The sequence below is a fragment of the Hemiscyllium ocellatum genome, chromosome 22 (genome assembly GCF_020745735.1).
Source record: "Hemiscyllium ocellatum isolate sHemOce1 chromosome 22, sHemOce1.pat.X.cur, whole genome shotgun sequence".
NCBI classification, from domain to species: Eukaryota; Metazoa; Chordata; class Chondrichthyes; order Orectolobiformes; family Hemiscylliidae; genus Hemiscyllium; species Hemiscyllium ocellatum.
This window is the reverse complement of record NC_083422.1, coordinates 42,445,176-42,462,372: the sequence shown is the minus strand read 5'-3', so window position 1 is coordinate 42,462,372 and position 17,197 is coordinate 42,445,176. Positions and strand designations below refer to the sequence as shown.

Genomic DNA, 17,197 nt, shown 5'->3' with positions numbered 1-17,197 from the left:
GGACTTTCTATGTTAATAGAAGAAAAGGTTTGTAATTTTCTTTGTAAGTCAGATATTACATTTGTAAAATTTTTTGCATGCACTCCTTTGATTTGAAAAATACATTGTAAATATAATGCAACCTCAGCTGAGTTTGGGCAACCTCATTTACATGCTAGAGATTTATATTATTTTCTTAGAAGCAAATGAATTATGGGACAGCAGTGTGGAATTTTCACTAATGCACAAGTATTGGTTGCATTTATTGCCAGCCCAAAACAGCAATCTCAAAATGACAATTTGTAGACCGATCAACAACCCTTAATTTTTTTGTAACCTTCTGTGAAAAGGCATCTAGAATCATCACAAGAATTAAAACCTTAATATGCAACAAAATTCCGAGAGAAAGTATAAGAAAAGATTAAACAAGGGAAAACAATTCTGAGAGAGCTGGTGTTAGGCCTCTTCTGTAAAGTACAAGCTCCATTTTCTACTTCACAATGACAACAAATAATAAACCAATTAGTTTACTATTCAATGTTGCTATTTTTCTTTATTCCTTTAGCATGGGTATTTAAAATGGGACACCATGATTTTGAAACTGTTCCACCTAGTTCTGCATTCCCCTATGAGGGAAAATATTCTCTGTTGACCCTGTCAAGCTTCCTCACAATCTTGTATCACCTCTTAATAAAACACCTCTTCTAAAAGACTATTCTGTTCTCCTTTATGCTATTCACAAATCAGTTCTCATATTTCATTTTTGCCTTTCTTACAACCTTTCACAATATTCAGTACACTTTTGGTTTTCTGCACCTGACATAGAGTTGTAAAGCTCCACAGTGGGCAAACAGACCCTTTGGTCCAACTTGTCCATGCCAACCAGATATCATCAATTAATCTAGTCCTATTCATCAGCATTTGGTGCGTATTCTTTTAAACCCTTCCTATTGATATACTCCTCCAGATGCCTTTTAACTGGCTCTGGCAGCTCGTTCCATACATGCACCAATCTCTGTGTGAAAAGGTTTCCCCTTCGGTTTAAATTAGATTAGATTTCCTACAGTGTGGAAACAGGCCCTTTGGCCCAACCAGTCCACACCGACCCTCCAAAGAGTAACCTACCCAGACCCATTTACCCCTGACTAATGCACCTAACACGATGGGCAATTTAGCATGGCCAATTCACCTGACCTGCACATCTTTGGATTGTGGGAGGAAACCGGAGCACCGGAGGAAACCCATGCAGACAGGAGGAGAATGTGCAAACTCCACACAGATAGTCACCCAAGGCTGGAATTGGCCCTGGAACCCTGGTGCTGTGAGGCAGCAGTGCTAACCACTGTGCCACCCCTGTTAGTGGAAGTATACTCCTCAGCCTCTGATATTGGATGTATTGGTAATCGCTTTTTCACATTTTTTCTTAATTCTGCAAATGTAGCATAAGTAACTCCACTACTTTAAAAATGGGGGGAGAGAAAAAAGAAAATATACACTAATATTGTAATAGGGAAAGAAAAGGTAGAGTCTATATAAAAAGTAAATATTTGATATTTAGAAAACTATTGCCTAATTGGACACAATTAACATAGATTTATGAAGGGAAATCATGTTTGACAAACTTCTTAAAGTTTTTTTTGAAGAACTTTTATTTACAGGGTCAATAGGGGGAAAACCAATGGATGCAGGGTATTTGGATTTTCAGAAGGCTTTTGATAGCATCCCATGCAGGAAGTTAGTGAACAAAATTATAGTGCATGGCTTTGAGGGTAATATGCCATCATGGACTGAAGATTGGTTAACAGGCAGGAAGCAGATAGCGGGAAGAGATGGTTTTATTCTCAGGTTGTCAGACAGTGACAGGGGGTGTCATGAAGATCATTGCTGGGGCTCCAGCTGTTTGCAATCTCTGTATCCATGATTTAGATGTGGAGTCCAGTTATGATATTTCCAGGTGGAAGATTGTGCAAAACCTGGTGGGAATGTGAGTTGTGAGAAGAATGAAAAGTGTCTTCAAGAGGTTGCAGGCAGGAGTGAGTGAGTGGGCAAGAGCATGGCAGATGGAATATCATGGGAACAAGTGTAAAGTTATCCACTTTTGTAGAAGAAATGAAAATGTAAAATACTTTTTAAATGGTCAGAGATTTGCAAGTATTGACTTCCAGGGGACCTAGGTGTCCATATTCATAAGTCACTGAGAGCTGGCATGCAAGTGTAGCAAGCAATTCAGAAGGCAAATCTTTATCGCAGGAGGATTTGACTATAGGAGCAAAGAAATCTTGCTTCAGTTGTATAGAACAGAGGTTAGACTACACCTGGAGTATTGGGCATAGTTCTAGCTCCCTTATCTAAGGAAGGATATACTTGTCATAGAAAGAATGCAGCAGGGTTGACCAAACTGATTTCAGGGATGATGGCACTGTCCAATGAGGAGAGATTGAAGATTCTTGGCCTGTACTCTCTGGGGTTTGGAAGAAAGAAAGATCATATGACAGTAACTTACTGAATCCTGACACAGTAGATGCAGAAAGGAACTGCTGGGGCTAGAACCAGAGCACCCAGCCTCAGAATAAAAGGCAAGCCAGTTATGACTGAGTGAAAGTGTAACTTCTTCACTCAGAGAATGATGTGTCTTTGGAATGATCTATCTCAGAGGACTGTGGAAACCAGACATTCAGTAAATTCAAAACAGATTGATAGGTTAGTTACTAATGACATAAAGGTGTACAGAAGGAATATGGCATCGAAATAGATGATCAATCCTGAACTAGAATAGCATTGTAAGCTGAAAGAGCCAAATGAACTACTCCTGCTTCTAAGTTCCTGTGACCTTATGATGATCACCATCAGCCTGCAGTTCTCCAGTGGAGTATGCTGGACTTGCCCTGTTTCAGACACCAGAGCTAGATTCTGCATTCCTTCTGCCCACATCATAAAACTAAAAATAATCACAATGGATTTATCACTGAGATAATTTTTAATAGTACAGAGGGTTATGAAGCTTATGAGATGTTACCAGATGTTGTGTTGGAACAGAAACCATTTAAGAAAAGGTTGATAGTTGGGAGGACGACATAGGAAAAGGAGAATTGAATTAACATTACTTGTACGGCTGATATATGGCAACATACACTGGTTGGTTTAAATAGCTGTTTGCGTTATAATTTGCTTTTAATAATCTATGAATAATAATTCATGGATAAAAAAGAAACAATCTTGTCAGTGCTTTTAGTTTTTTGTCAGACAGGAAATGAGGTATAAATGATCTCAAACAACACAGTGAATCTGTAACTGCAACCAATGTATCAAATAACTTTTATGAACGTGGTAAAGGGAAGAAAGAATATATGAAAATAAGTTCTGTTTTGAAATTGTTTTAAGTTCAAGACATTTGTTTGTTTTTAACCTGTTAATTTACTGAAGCAGTCTTATTCTCAAAGTTTGGTGCTTATGCAAGGATATAGTTATTCTGCAACTGAAATCCCATCCCAATATCTGTGGGTTGCAACATGCAGTGTGCAAACTAGAGTTATCCTGTTTACTGTGCATCACTGTCAATAACACGAAGTGCGGGTGGGGCACCTGATTTTGCTTTGGTAGATAAAGCTTGCTCTCATATTCGTGACTTTCTTTCTGGAGGTTCTTTTTTTTACAGCAGAGTGCAAGTTTCCAACTTCAAAATATTTCTGTAAAGTGACTCATTTTGTGGAAGGACTCTCTGTAACTCTCTAATGCAGTATAAATGTGGTATTCTTGCAAATTGTCCTAATGAATGCAAAACAGCTTCGATATATGCCTTTTTTTTAAGCAATACTCAAGATCTTTATTAAAAAAATTGAAAATAAATGTCAGTCAAATCCATTAACTTGAATACACTGGCTAATGAATGTATAAATTAGTTGCGAATGTTGCTTGAATAATATTTAGACAAAGATGATAAGAATATTTTCTTTTAGGTAGTGATTCTGTGGAATTCTTACTGTAAAGGACTGTCAAGCGTGGATAATTACATGTATTAAAGGCTGAGATAGACTGATTCTCAATCAGTAAATAAGTTAAGAAGAATAAGGAAAAAGCAGGAAAATGAAATTGAGAGTTATCAGATCAGCCATTATCTCATTGAATGGTGGTGAAGGCATGATGGGCTGAAGGGCCTACATCTGCCCATGCAAATTGTGGACTAACATTGAGATTTTCTGACTTTATACTCAAGGGAATAGACAGCGGTGGAAGCATGTGTTAATAATTTTGGTATGACTTTCTGTTCTCTCAAGGTGGCTAGAAGGGAAATAATTGGGCAACTCTTCCCTTTTCTGCCACTTTAGCAATGAAATTTAATCCATGGCATCCTTCTCAACTAATTAAACTACCAATTAAGACAGTTAAGTGATCAATCAATGCCTAATCTATGGGATATCAGAGGCACAGATGGTGTGCAAGGGCATGGTCTCTGAAAGCCCACCCTTGTCCTTATGCTGCCTCCTGACCTCTCACCTCCTATGAGAGAAAAAAAGAAAAAGCTCACCTTCTCATTGTTAGATCCATTGAAGAGTAGTCCTCAACCAATTTACTTTAGGATCCAGAAACTACTCGCCCTGATTTTCCAGCAGCTTTTGGCAACCGGCTATCTTGCCAGTAGAAACAATGTGTTGGTCTTGGAATTAATATGGGAAAATTCCATCAAAAGTCACAAATAACCATGATTTTCTGAGTGTTCCTATTAATAGCTGGAAAGTATTCCTTGTGTGTGTTATGTCCAGGTGAAAAAAATATTCCCAAAGGAGTGTAAAGTCAAACAATGACACTTTGTGGTAGACACTTTAGAATGCATGCAAATTTCAGTTTTAGCCCACAGTCTAGCAATTCATTTACTTTGCTTGTGTTGATTTCATTGTTTCACTTTATTTAGTTCTCCTGGATAAAAATGAGGTCAAAAATTATTAATTTTATTTTAAAGTTTATTTGTTCCTGTGTACCACAGTACTTCCATCAGAATAGGAAGTAGTCAAGGTCAGCATGGTAAACAATGAGGAAATGGTAGTTACTCATAATGCTATTGATCTGGGAACAGCTTGTGATCTTTTGTTCAGTGAGACATTGGTTCAAGATAGAACCAAGCTCACTGAGATCTCCCCCTCCCCTTCTTAAGCAGCCAATTAACCATCTGAGCAGTTTCAGACATAAAATTGGAGTGTCAAGGGCTGCTTGTTTCCAGTACAGGTAAGACCTTACCCCAAAATAAGTTAAATATTCAGGTGAATATTGGAGAGGACGAAATGGAAAAATAAACTTTTACTTACCTGGTAACTTATGATCTCATGATGTCCAAAATTTGTAAAAATAAGGTTTCGATATTTTTGGTGAGAAGCTGTTAAAATAATGAATGCATTTTAAGATGACTAGCTTGAAGATGGTACCAGTCTTAAAAAATATTGCTGTTGCATTTCTTCATCCTCATCTTCATCTTTGTATTTTCATGCTGCGTTTTGCTACTATTATTTCTCTATCTCTTGCTACTAAACATAGAGTCACAGATGTACAGCACAGAAACAAACCCTTCGGTCCAACTCATTTATGTCGACCAGATATCCTAAACTAATCTAGTTCCATTTGCCAGCGCTTCACCCATATCCTTCTAAACACTTCCTTTTCATATATCCATACAGATGCCTTTTAAATGCTGTAATTGTACAAGCTTCCACCACTTCCTTTGGCAGCCCATTCCATACACGTACCACCCTCTGCATGAAGACGTTGCCCCTTAGGTCCTTTTTTATATCTTTCCCCTCTCACCCTAAACCTGTGCCCCCTAGTTCTGGACTCCCTCACCCCAGGGAAGAGACCTTGTCTATTTATCCTATCCATGCCTCTCATGATTTTATAAACTTCTGAGGTGACCTTCAGCCTCCGATGCTCCAGGGAAAACAGCCCCAGTCTATTCAACCTCTCCCTACAACTCAAACCCTTTTACCCTGGCAACATCCTTGTAAATCTTTTCTGAACCCTTTAAGTTTCACAACATCTTTCCAATAGAAAGGAGACCAGAATTTCACACAGTGGCCTAACCAATGTCCTGTACAGCCACAACATGACCTCTCAACTCCTATACTCAATGGTCTGACCAATACAGTAAAGCATAACAAATGCCTTCTTCACAACCTATCTACCTGCAATTCTACTTTCAAGGAAGTATGAACCTGCACTCCAAGGTCTCTTTGTTCAGCAACACTCCCTGAACCTTACCATTAAGTGTATATGTCCTGATCTGATTTGCTTTTCCAAAGTGCAGCACCTTGTATTTATCTAAATTAAGCTCCACCTGCCACTCTTCAACCCATTGGCCCATCTGATCAAGATTCCATTGTACTCTGAGGTAACCTTTTTTGCTGTCCACTACACCTCCAATTTTGGTGTCATCCACAAACTTACTAACTACCTTCTATGTTTACATCCAAATTATTTAAATAAATAATGAAAAGCACCAATCTTCGTGGCACACCATTGGTCACAGGCCTCCAGTCTGAAAATCAACTCTGTACCACCACTCTGTCTTCTACCTTCAAGCTAATTCTGTATTCAAATGCCTAGTTCTCCCTGTATTCCATGGGATCTAACCTTGCTAACCAATCTCCCATGAGGAACCTTGGTGAACACCTTACTGAAGTCCGTATAGATCACGTCTACCACTCTGCCCTCATCAATCTTCTTTGTTACTTCTTCAAAAAAACTCAATCAAGTTTGTGAGACATGATTTCCCACGCATAAAGCCATGTTGACTATCCCTAATCAGTCCTTGCCTTTCCAAATACATGTACATCCTGAGCTTCAGGATGTATTTATTTTAAAGAATTAGACCCCTACCATAGAAAGTTTAATGTGAAAATAATGCAAACTTAATCCAAGAGGAGTAATACAATTCAGCCTCCTAATAAGAATATGTCTAATAGCATATAATAAAATTTTATTCCAACTCATCAATTCATTTAGGGGAAATTTAATCTTTAAACAACAGTAGTCATAGATCTTATTTGCGGTAGTGTTATGTTCATTTTGGAAAAATATGTTTCTTTAACTTGTGTTATCTTAGATATTCTGCTAGAATTTTACCTCTTTTCCTTGAATGTGGACTAAATAATAAAGCTAAGAAACTACAGTTTGCAATATTAAGATCATAAATTACGACAAATGTATATGATATTCCTTAGTCCAGTATTAAAACAAAGATTCTAATCTCATTCAAATGGGTGAAAGTATTGCATTGAAATTGTAGCTAAGGGATTTAATTTAAATTTTGTGTATTAATATTTGGAAGGCCTGATTATAAATATCAATATTCACATTCCATCCCTTCCATCATACTTAACCCCACTTTAAAATTTTAGTTGATGATAAAGCATCTTAAATTCAAAACAAAATTCCATGGAAAGCCAGGTTTCTTTCTTTCATTAAATGCTTTTAAATTCTGAACAAACCCTTCTTTAGTAACTGAATTGTTGCAAGTTGACAATTTCTGATTCTTTCTGTATTATGCTTAGTTATTTTCTCTCTATCAACAACTAGCTAAAGAATACACACGACGTAATCGGCAGAGTCGCACCTTTTTGGTGGAAAATGTCATAGGAGAAATCTGGTCAGAATTGGAGCAAGGTAGTGTCTTCTTTTCTGGCATTCTTTGCTCTTTCTGATTTTTGTTATGCTGACAATGGTGCCATTTTCTGTTAACATTGTGTATGTTGTTTCTGTGGGACATTTACATACAAAACAGTGATGAAAGAGATCAAAAGAAAGGGTTGCTGTTATTTCATTACATTGTGTGTCGTGGCTGTGCTGCATTTGTACCCTGTCTCAATGCATCTCTAATATTTATGTTCAGCTATGTCGATTTTATTAAGGGAAGCTCACATTTCAAGCAAAAGCCTTGCATAAATGAGTTTGAAATGTTTGCCATCCAGCATATTCTTCTTAATACCTGTACTATACTTTCATACACTTGCTGTTCAGTAGTTTAATATCGTAGCTTGTTTTGACAGTTGAAGATGTTTCTTTACCTGAATTTGTAGTGTATTGAAGGCTATACAAAAAATATATAAAGGAAAGTCAAAGACATAATTTAGATCATACTGCACTATAGTAAGTTTAATTGCATCAAAGCATTGAACTGTAATGCAATGGAACTTGATTCAGTCTGTGTAAGTCTTTTAATGTATTTACATCAAATTCCTTTGTGTGCTCTTTTAGTAAGCTTGTAAAATATGCAATTTAAATAATACAGACAGGAATTTATCATGAAGTCATTAAATTATGTATGAAAGGTAGGTCAAAGGCAGTGCCTTATTTAAAGGTGACTCTTGAAGGTATATGATTTGTTAACAATTTTAGAGTGTAATGACAAGTGTATATTATCTTTCTGAGTAATGGTTGCTAAAGTGTCTTCATTGAAATGTACAGCTCAGTGTTAAGCTGCAGTTTGAACTTAATACATGCATCAATACATGGCTAGTATTGAAACATGCATTCTTGAAATATTATTAATATCTACATGGGTAGTATAATTTGCAGTTTCAGGGAAGTTCTTCATGAATACGTTTCAAAATGTGATTTATTTCATTAGGTGACCGTTATATTGTGGTTGACTGTGGAGGTGGTACTGTAGATCTCACAGTTCATGAAGTGAAAATGCCTGAAGGACACCTGAAAGAACTCTATAAAGCTTCAGGTAAAAGTGTTTTTACTCTACTGATTCTCATTTTGTAACAAGCCACATTTTGTATTGGAATGTTACAAGTGCCTGAAGAAATTTGATTAATTGCAATTTGATTAATGAGGTACATTTGACCCCTTTACGTCTGGTCTGAATTTGACATTGCTCTTCTGATAATTTAATGGTTAAACATGCCGTTTCATGAGTGACTAATATCTACAGGTGAGGAAGATATTAGATTAGACCCTGGAGGGAAGTTTCTTTAGAGTTCTCCCAATAAACTGCCATAGCATTGGTGGAAATCAGAGAAAGTTGAGAGTAGACTGGATAGAGGTGTATAAGGTTAAAGGGGCATGGACAGGGTTAGTAATAAGGGGGCATAATCTTTAAAGAGGTTTAGGGAGACTTGAGGAAAAGCCTTTTCACCCAGAGGATGTTGGGGTCTGGATTGTACTGCCTTTAAAAAGTACATGGATGAGCACTTTGAAGTGTCATACCATTCACAATTATGGGCTTAATGCAGGAAAGCAGGTCTGGTTTATTGGTAGTGGAGGCAGTAGTGCATTTTATTGGCAGTATAAATGGGCTGAAGGGTCATTTCTGTACTGTACGATTCTGTGATTTCTCCAGGGTCCCTGTGAATATTTGGGCTTAGTTATGGCAGTGAATCAGAATGTCCTCTTGAAACAAAAAATGAGAAAGATGTCCTCATCATGATAATAAATTGGAGTGGTCTTAATTAGTGAATGGTGGGTCTTCTCTCCCTCAAAGAAAGGATCCCCTGTCCTTCAAACTGCCAGTCAATCTGATTGGCTGACAGTTGAGTTGTCCCAGCAGTGAGAGAAAGAAATAGAGATTACTGCTTGGACTATAAGCGTCTCCACAGGAAAAGATAACATGAATATCAGTATAAGTGTTTTGGTCAGGAAGGGTTTAGGGAGCCTAGAGAGAGGAGGTAAGAAACACAGTGTTCATATTCACAATAAAGAGGTGAAGCCACAAGAGGTATAGTATCTTGGCGGTAGGGTGGGAGGATTCTTAAGGTGGGGCCAAGATAACGGCCACCCAAAAGATGTATACTTCCTTCCAGCCTTTTTAGCCTAAGGTCATAAAATAGTTGGCTGATCTCCTTAACGCCATCTCCTCAAACCCACTGTATTAGAACAATAGGTTTGGAATGACTTCTTTAAGAAGAGTTATTAATTGGCTTGTGAAAGGTCTAAATAAACTCAAAGGACTAATTGGCTGACTCCTATCATATGCAAGCAGCAACTCTAGAATGTGAAGGCCGATGATGGGCCAGCTTACTGTATTCATCTTGCGTAATCCTTAGCTCCTTTGTCAATTGTCATCCATCTAACTCAACATTGAATGCTGAGTCCAACTTGCACTTTCTTTGGGTAAGAGAATTCTGCAGACCAGTGACCTTCTGAGGAAAAGAAAATCTCTTTATCTCAATCCTAAATGATTTAGCCGTAATTTTTAAATTGTGTCCCTTTGTTTTAGATTCCTTAACAAGGAAAGACTTTCATTTGGTATTTACCTAATCAAGTCCCCTGGGGATCTTATATCTTTCAATGAGATCATTTCTCATTTTTCTAAACTCCAATGCATTTAGGTGCAACCTGCCAAACTTTGGTAAGTTAATACTCCTTCAGCCCAAGTACTTGTTGCAAGAACGTTCTCTAAACTTTCTTCTAATTCAATTATATCTTTTGACTAAGGAGACCAAAACTGTACACAGTTTTCCATACGTGGATTGAATAAGAATCTGTACAATTGAAGATTAGCCTCTTATGTGACGTAATGGATGCTCCCAGTGCTGGAATCAGGGCTGCAGCATTTTTTGCTGATGGATCTTATTTAGGTCTTACTGAGGGCTATTTTTTGATCTTCGGCTCTTACTTTGGTTTCATGGGCTCCTTTCATTCTCATTAACTAATTTGTTAGGTTGGTGCAGTCACATTGTAGCTATGACATATGCGTATGTAGATTCACACAGTAGAATTGAAAGCCTTCATTAATATCCTCAAGATTTGCCAACCCTCCATTAAGATTAAAGCCACAAATACAAGGGACATATTAATTTCTTAGACAGCACAGTGTTTAAATTGGTACAGTGGAACAGACATTAGTCAGATAAAGATATTTTCAAAGTAACCACTTTCAATATTTCTTTAAGTTTCCTTCTCCCTCTGTAAACTCTGTACTTCTTCATTTCTGGGTTGCTGAGCATCCCAATTTTAATCACTCGAGTTTGACAGTTATGTCTTCAGCCACCAAGACCTTACATTTCGAATTCCTTACTTAAATTTCTCCTCCTCTCCAGCTCTCTCTTCTCCTTTAAGCTACTCTTTAAAATCTAACTCACTGGGGCATGTTTGGTCAGCTGTCCTAATAATTACTTATGAAATGCAGTGTCACATTCTCTTTGGTAATATTGCTGTGGAACACTGCTATGTCAGTGGAGTTAAATAATGCTAGTTGTTGTTGTTTAACTCAGTTACCTCTTCTTTCAATTCCAGGTGGACCCTATGGCTCTATCGGAGTGGACTATGAATTTGAAAAACTTCTTTGTAAAATTTTCGGGGAGGATTTCATTGAACAATTTAAAATAAAACGTCCAGCGGCTTGGGTAGATTTAATGATCGCATTTGAGTCACGTAAAAGGGCTGCTGCTCCTGGTAGAATCAATCCACTCAACATCAATTTGCCTTTCTCGTTCATCGATTACTACAAAAAATTCAGAGGTCACAGTGTGGAGCATGCCCTTAGAAAAAGCAGGTACATGAACAGATCGCAATATGGTTTCATATTTTAATTTGTACACCACAGGTTCACTGATAAATATAAGCATTTGAGCCTTTCTGAGACTTCCTCATCAAGGGGATGAGACAGAGAGATAAGATGATAAATGCAACCTAATGGAAATATGATGGTTATCGCAAAGCTAACAATACTGTATGTACTGCGTTCTGAAAGTAGTTTCCTGCTCTCTAGTTTAACTTGCCCTTTTGGGTTTGTTGGGCATGGGGTATATAGGGGTTGAGGAGATCACGAGTTGTTTTTCTTTTCAGTCATGGAATGTAGGTGTCACTAGCTGGGCCTCTCCATTAGGCTGGATCTTTTTGAGCTGCTGATCATGTCGGCACAAATCCAGTTATTTGGACAAAAGTGCAAATCAGTTCACTTTTGTTTTCCCCATCTCCTCCTTCTCTAACACTTTCTGTTGAGATATTTGGCAAAAAAGAAATTTTATAAATTGCAATTGTGTATCTTAAATTTTCAGACTACTTTACATGGCAACTGCAAGTAAACCAGATCAAACCTAACCATTCTTTATGATTTCCACCTTCAATACATGTAGCCATGTACAGTGGAAGTATGTTATAATTCAAGTGTTGGGACCCAAAACTTGCTACAATTACAGATGGACCACACTAACAAGAAAATTCTTATTTTTCCCTTTTTTGTTTAATGAACAGTGCGAACATAAGGGTTTATCTCTTTTGGGAGTCATATGATCCCCACTTCATGCTTCATAATACATAGTATATCAAACTATTTTGCAAAGAACTTTTGGCATTGCTCTGAGGATTTCAAGGTAAAAGTTCAAATCTAGATTTCCTGGCAGGCCAACCAACTAATACCTAAAATTCTGACAGTAATGGGTCACACCCTCTTATGAGTGAGAGACACAAATGTAGCAATGAAGATTTGGCAAAAGTCTATTTTTCGCCTTTTTCTGACAGTGTTAACAGGCTGTGATTTCCACCTGCCTGCTGATCCTGCTGTAGTCTTGATTTATTTTCCTTCTGAGAGTTAGTTTTCCTATTAGCAATTACTAACATGCTCAATAGTGGCTGAGTTCAGAGATTTTGATCCTTAGATTTTGCTTTGGCTCAATAGTCATCCTATTTTTTCTGCAGTGTGAATTTTGTAAAGTGGTCATCCCAAGGAATGCTAAGAATGAATCCTGATGCTATGAATGCTCTATTTAAACCCACTGTTGACAATATCATCCAACATCTACGTAAGTACAATGTTGGGAGAAAAAGTAGAATTATTAGATATAATTTAAATCAACATGGTTACTTTTCCGAAAAATTAATGTATAAATATTTATAGAATTTAACAAAGTAACTTAAGTCCTGTAATCTACTTTAGTAACATGGAAATGCATCACAAATATCAAAACCTATGTTAACAAGTTGAGTAAAAAAAAAGAACTGGAGATGCCGGACATCTGAAACAAAAACAGAAATTGCTGGAGAAACTCAGCAGGTCTGTCAGCATCTATTGAGAGAAACCAGAGTTAATGTTTTGAGTCCAATGACCCTTCTTCAAACAAGACCCTCTTTTTTCTGTGCATTTAGAAATACCTCATTGTAAAACTGTTTCAAGCTCCTTCGTCACATTTCTTTTATTGAGATCAATAATCAGAATGACTGTTATTAATGAAATATTTCTCGATGGTTTTGTACTATTTCTGATGATTTTGGATCTACAGAGACCAAAGAGTAAAGCTGAATGGATTCCAGTGTGAGGAGTTTGAATGGGAAAATGTACAGGGTAGTAGGGTCTTTCCATTAGGAAAGCATATTACTGTGAATGCAAGAAAATTGAAATAGAGACATTTTTAATATATGCAAATATTGAAAAGAAAGGCCAAAGTTTGAAGTGGGAGAGTCCTCTAATACAGTTCACCAAAAATATTACTTTGTTTTTGTCTTCCAAGTAATTTCAGTATAGACTGTTTGTATAAAGGAACAATATGTGCTTTTTGTCTCAAATTCCAAAATATGGTATTAAGCTGTTTTCCAGACTTCTGAAAACTAACTTTTTAACCCAATGTTAATGGCTTGATTTTTTTTCCTAATGCAATTTGTGTGAACAACAAAAAAAAACTGTTCATGTAGTTTGACAAATCTGTGATAGATTAGTCCCCACATCCTCTCCCTGCGATGTCAGTGGCAGTTTCCTGATATAATGCTACACACAGGTGACATGATTTTAGTAAACTGTAACAAAATCGAATGTCATTTAACAACTGGATGTAACATGGGGAGCATGAGTTGTCATTCATGTCAGGCAAATTACTTTAGAGGGCTTAGTGCAAAAATATTAAATATCTTGCTCACAAACGTTCCCTCACGTCCTCGACTGTAAAGGGTCATGCATTATCTAGTCCCATGTCTCTGTAGCCTCACATGCCTGAATGTTTAAATGAAAGAATTGCTTCTTCAATGAGCAATCTTTGACCTAATTGATCTCCAAACAATGACACTAACAAAGGCCAGATAGGCCCTCATTGAAAATATAGATAATCATACATATTACATTCCTCACAACCTTCCCAAACCCACCTTCCCCAACTATCCCCATCTCAGAGATAAAGCAAATTTACAGATGCAGTTAGTTTATAGCAATTTATATATTAAGCTTACACTTCAATCTAAAGTTAAACTGAAACGTAAAATATAAAGCTATTCATTTTGCAAAATTAACCTTGTTGAAAGAAGAGCTAATATTGGGAAGAACTCATTTGTGTTTATGAAGAGAATATTTCTGATGCACTGTATTTTCCTCCAGTTAATCTTTTCCAGAAACCCGAAGTTTCAGGTTTGAAGTTTTTGTTTTTAGTGGGTGGATTCGCTGAGTCACCTTTACTTCAGCAGGCCATTCAATCAAATCTTGCTGACAAATGCCGTGTCATAATTCCTCATGATGTCGGACTTACCATTCTAAAAGGAGCAGTGCTATTTGGACTGGACCCCACTATCATTAAAGTACGTCGATCGCCACTGACCTATGGAGTTGGGGTATTGAATCGATTTGTGGATGGGAAGCATCCGACTGAAAAGCTGCTGGTTAAAGATGGCACACGTTGGTGTACTGACGTGTTTGATAAGTTCATCACAGCTGACCAGTCTGTGGCTCTTGGAGAGACTGTCAAACGCAGTTACACTCCCGCAAAACCATCACAAATGATTATTGTGATCAATATATACTGTTCTGAAAATGATAATGTTAACTTCATCACTGATACCAGTGTAAAGAAGTGTGGCACTCTTCGTCTTGATCTAACAGGAACTGATAGTCCATCACTGCCAGCACGAAGAGAGATTCAAACAATAATGCAGTTTGGAGATACTGAGATAAAAGCAATGGCTATTGATATTGCTACTTCTAAATGTGTCAAAGCTGGCATTGATTTCCTCAATTACTAAGATGTCCCCAGTCATCCAAAAACCCTCATGCCCTAATTCAGAATTATTGATTATGTCTAAAACTGGAAGTCAATTTATATTTCAGATTGGGAATTTACTGTAAGTAAAAAGAGTCTAACAATACCAATCACTTCCACGCACTACGAGAATGCCAAGAAATATTACCTTAACTGCCACATGTATGCACATATATGATTAAATATGTAAAGTCTGAATTTGCTCTTGTTTCAATGAAAAAAGAGCAACAGCATCAAGCTGCTTGGAGAATGCCACTATCTATTCACAGCCTGCTTGCTAATATTTAATTCCTTAATGTTTATCATACTGAAATGGAGCACTGATGTGGTCATGCAGTAATTCAATCTTCTATTTACTTTGTTGACAATTAAAATAGACAAAAATTGGAATGTTCAGAACTTTTCTCTAAATAATTAAACCAGTAGTTATTTTTATTATTGTATATACAATATTTAAAGTATTGTACATTCATTTAAAATATTAAAGATATAAATGTGAAATATTTGATTATGTTAAATTTATTGTAATAACACTGAGCTGGAAAGCAGTCGGTGCCTAATGACAGATGTTAGATCTTGAACTGCAGACCTATGCTTCATGTATAACCACATGTGTCTTTCAACATTAAAAGCTGTTCCATTTACTGTGAATGTTTTATTCTTTGAATAATATTCTTTCTGACATTGGCTTGATCTGCCGAGTGCCTTTCTTTCTCATCTGGGGAAGAAATGATCACGTAATGTTTGTACAAGTTGCTGAATTTCATGAAGACTGCCAAATATCACTGCATCAATGGGACCTTCAATTTTTGGCAGTTCTAGTGTAAACACAATGAAAGGGATACACTGTTGACATGTCTCTCGATTTTATTCCCCCATCAAATAGCATTTGCTCTTGTGGGTAGTAATTGCCTTCCAGAACCTCAATTAAATGTCCATTCTTCAGACGTGAAATAAAAAAGAATCAGTGTTAATTTCAACCTTTCAGCAGCAGCATCAAGGGATAGTGGTCATTCCCTTCAATGGTTAATGTTTCTGATTAATTAGTAATAAATTGCATGATCCCAGTTCAGTTGTTGCCACATAACTATCTTTAATAATTTATTAGACTTTAATGTAGTGAGCCTTCTTTCTAAGAAGTTCAACAGCACCATCATGTGGAAAGTCGTTCAACAGCTGAATTTTTTTTAGATTAGATTCCCTACAGTGTGGAAACAGGCCATTCGGTTGTGAAGAATAGAAAGCATTTGCCATTTTAAAGAATTCAAAAGATTAATTTTGTAGTGTATATTACAGAAAGTTGTGTCATCTATTGAGCTCATATTGTCTAGTAAGATCAAACATTTGTGGTTCGTGTATGTTCAAAGGTCTTAAATATTTAACGCCTCGTAAGTATAGAGGAAAGAAGAAGGCTGTTGCAGTTTTTCCATAATATGTTCCGGGAGTTGATTCTCATCTCCTTTAGCACCTTTTTGTATTTGCTTTTTGATTTTACATTCCTTTGTATATCTGTGCCATGATAATCTTCAAATACAATTATGAGTGAGTTGTCAGTGCATGTTACACTGACAACACCACTTTATTTTAAATGACAGGCAAGCAGCCACAAGTAACCTCAGTCATAGTTTGATTGAACAGTGCCTCTGTGCCAACAACAGCAAAAAAAAGCTTCCATTTATACAGCAGATTTAACATGGGGAAAATCTCCCAACCACCACTCAGATAACATACTCAGATAAAAATTGACAACAAGTCAAAAACAAGCGATATCGTCATTGTATGTTTTAGGGAGGGTGGTAAAAGATGAAAAAGAGGTGAAGAAATTTAAAGTGACAATTCCAGGGCTTAGGAACTGGACTGGGTATGATTAAAGAATTTGAGAGATGTGAGCAATTTAAATACGAGGATGTGAATTTTAAATTGGAGGCATGGCTGAATGGAGTCCATTGAAACGAGAAAACAGGAGAAATGTGGCAAGGATGTTGACATCAGTGCTCTGAGTAAGTTATTGAGGATGGTAAATTTGCAAGGAGAGTAATAGGACAGTTAAGCCTTTACACAGACATTGATGAGGCCTTCAATGACAATGGCCTTAAGCAGTGATAGGTGATATTCTGGATGTGGAATTTGGCAGTATATCATGGAGAAGCTGCATCCTTGCATGAGCCCAGTGGAACAGAGACTGTGCACTCCACACTTAACAAAGTAGAGGATTTCCCCAAATCAAGGGGACTGATTTTTCGTATGTTACAAAGGTTGTTCTTTGAAAA

The 17,197-nt window shown here is 37.0% G+C and overlaps 1 protein-coding gene across 3 annotated transcripts in view; it reads left to right on the top strand.

Annotated features, from left to right (window-relative positions):
- The window catches only part of hspa12a (heat shock protein 12A), a 106,063-nt gene extending 90,491 nt beyond the window's left edge, over nt 1-15,572 (top strand). For 2 of the 3 annotated variants that reach the window (XM_060842449.1, XM_060842451.1), the window contains 5 exons: nt 7,540-7,626; nt 8,591-8,695; nt 11,206-11,464; nt 12,610-12,713; nt 14,273-15,572. In XM_060842449.1, the coding sequence (XP_060698432.1) occupies nt 7,540-7,626; nt 8,591-8,695; nt 11,206-11,464; nt 12,610-12,713; nt 14,273-14,910 (1,193 nt within the window). In that variant the 3' untranslated portion in view covers nt 14,911-15,572. The remainder of the gene's footprint in view (nt 1-7,539; nt 7,627-8,590; nt 8,696-11,205; nt 11,465-12,609; nt 12,714-14,272) is intronic. The other variant, XM_060842450.1, reaches the window with a different exon arrangement.
- The last annotated feature ends 1,625 nt before the right edge of the window (nt 15,573-17,197 follow it).